The sequence below is a fragment of the Protobothrops mucrosquamatus genome, unplaced genomic scaffold (genome assembly GCF_001527695.2).
Source record: "Protobothrops mucrosquamatus isolate PMUCROS unplaced genomic scaffold, P.Mucros_1.0 scaffold4351, whole genome shotgun sequence".
Taxonomy (NCBI): Eukaryota; Metazoa; Chordata; class Lepidosauria; order Squamata; family Viperidae; genus Protobothrops; species Protobothrops mucrosquamatus.
This window is the reverse complement of record NW_015390265.1, coordinates 9,795-11,986: the sequence shown is the minus strand read 5'-3', so window position 1 is coordinate 11,986 and position 2,192 is coordinate 9,795. Positions and strand designations below refer to the sequence as shown.

General features: G+C 53.8%; 1 protein-coding gene across 1 annotated transcript in view; it reads left to right on the top strand.

The window, feature by feature from the left end:
* Positions 1–2,192, top strand: part of LOC107298887 (boophilin-G2-like) — a 14,773-nt gene that overhangs the window by 4,584 nt on the left and 7,997 nt on the right. The window contains exon 2 of the mRNA XM_015828248.1: positions 345–521. Within this exon, the coding sequence (XP_015683734.1) occupies positions 345–521 (177 nt within the window). The remainder of the gene's footprint in view (positions 1–344; positions 522–2,192) is intronic.

Below are 2,192 nucleotides of genomic sequence, written 5' to 3'. Positions count from 1 at the left end.
CCAGCCAGCCAGCCAGCCAGCCAGCCAGCCAGCCAGCCAGCCAGCCAGCCAGCCACCAACTGATCAATCAATCAGTGCATAAATCTATCAATCCATCAATCCATCAATTCATCAACCCATCGGTCCATGAGACCATCAATCCATCCATCAGTCAACCAATTCCTGCTCAAGTGGCTGCTGGATAGGCTGGATGTGTCCTCTCATTGTCCAGAGGAGTTGGAGAAAGGGGAGGATCAAAGGGGAGGATTCTTGGACAAAACCGTTTCAAAGTAGAATTAACCCCCAGAGCCCCCCCCCACTCCTCGTTCTCTCCCGGGGCTTCACTTCTCCTCCGTGCTTTGCAGCCAAGGATGGCTACTGCTACAACATGCCCCCCTTGGGAGACGTCTTTGACACCCAGGACTGCAGCGCCTGCCAGAAGAACGGGTCCTGCTCCACCTGTGCCAGGGATGAACACTGCCCAGGGACCCAGAAGTGCTGCCCGGGAGACTGCGGCTACGTCTGCGAGGAAGCCATTATGGGTGAGACGCCTGTCTTTTTCCTGTCCATCAAGCAGAGGAGTGGGAAGGTGGTCTAAGAAGCCCCCTCCCAAGCCTCTGTTGCTTTTAAGACCTCCCAGTCGGGTCATGCTTTGAGGACCCTTCCTTGATTCACATTCAGTTTGGGTAGAATAAATCGAGGGGTCCTGGATGCTCTCTGGGCTGGGTGGTTTTCTGGCAGACATTTCATGACCCAACTAGGAAACATCATCAGTGTTAGAAAGAAGTGGGGTGTGTGGAGGGGAAGAGGAGGAGGAGGAGGAGGAGGAGGAGGAGGAGGAGGAGGACAACGACTATGGAGTTCTTGGGGCTCTCTGGGCTGGGTGGTTTTCTGGCAGACATTTCATGACCCAACTAGGTAACATCATCAGTGCTAGAAGGGAGGGGGTTTGCAGAGAGGAGGAGGAGGAGGAGGAAGAGGAGGAGGAGGACTATGGAGTCCTTGGTGCTCTTTGAGCTTGCTTGTATTCTTGCAGACGTTTCATGACCCAACTAGGTAACATCATCAGTGCTACTAAGGAGTGGGCTTTGCTTTCAGTTTATATTCCAGTGTCTTTCCCTGGAGTGATCTTAGAGGTTCTTCAGTTGAGCTGTTTACTATTGGTTTTCTTGATTGGGGTATAACTTACTTGACTGTTGGTCTGATGTTCACCTTGGAGTTAATCTCTGCTCATCTGGGTGCTGATTGCTGGTGGGGAAGGAACAGGCTGTCCTTGGTTCAGGAAGCGTCCTCAGTCCCTCCTGTTGGGAAGAGACCTCAGAGGCCCCACCGTCCGACTGTCCTCAGCACGGCCAAACTGGGCCAGATGTCTTGGTTGAGCAGGGTGGGGTGGGCTGCAGCTCCCAAGATGGACTTCCTGCTTCCGACATGTTGCAGGTATATGAAACTTGGTGGCTCCAGGAAGGACAAAAATCTGCCTCCAGCTTCCTCTCCAATCATGTCGCCTCCTGTTCAAAGCTGACCAGGGATCAGCAAGAGGCAAGGGACCCCGGTTTACCAGAGATGGCACCAGGGGGGCAGGAGGAGGCCTGGGTGCCTGGGGACAGGAGGGACTCCTGGCTAGGTGCCAGATCTCCTTTGTGGAGCATCACAATGGCTGCATTTGGCCCACGCGACAGTTCTTGTGGGCTGGGCCTGGCCCACTTGAAGCCAAAGCAGAAATGAACAGGGCAGAGCGGGGTGGCGTATAGGTAGTCCTCATGAGCTTACAAAGTTCGTTTAGGGACTGTTCAAAATTATTGTTGTTGTTAGTTGCGAAGAAGTCATGTCCGACCCATCGCGACCCCATGGACCACGTTCCTCCAGGCCTTCCTGTCTTCTACCATCTATCTCATGGACTCCATTGAAGCTCCCGCCTCCTGCTTCAGGGACTCCATCCAGCCCCCTCCTTCTCTGTCGTCCCCTTCTTCTCTTGCCCTCCATCTTTCCCAGCATCAGGCTCTTCTCCAGGGAGTCCTTCCTTCTCATCAGGTGGCCAAAGTTTATAACACCACTGAAAAAACTGACTTATGACCAGTTTCACACTTACGACTGTTGCAGCATCCCCACAGGGAAGCCTTTGACTACTCTACTCTGGGTTGGGGGGGGCGGCTTGGGGGGGGGGAGGGCTGTCCCAGAGGTGCTTTTGCAAAAGGCAACTGGACTTTTTTTTC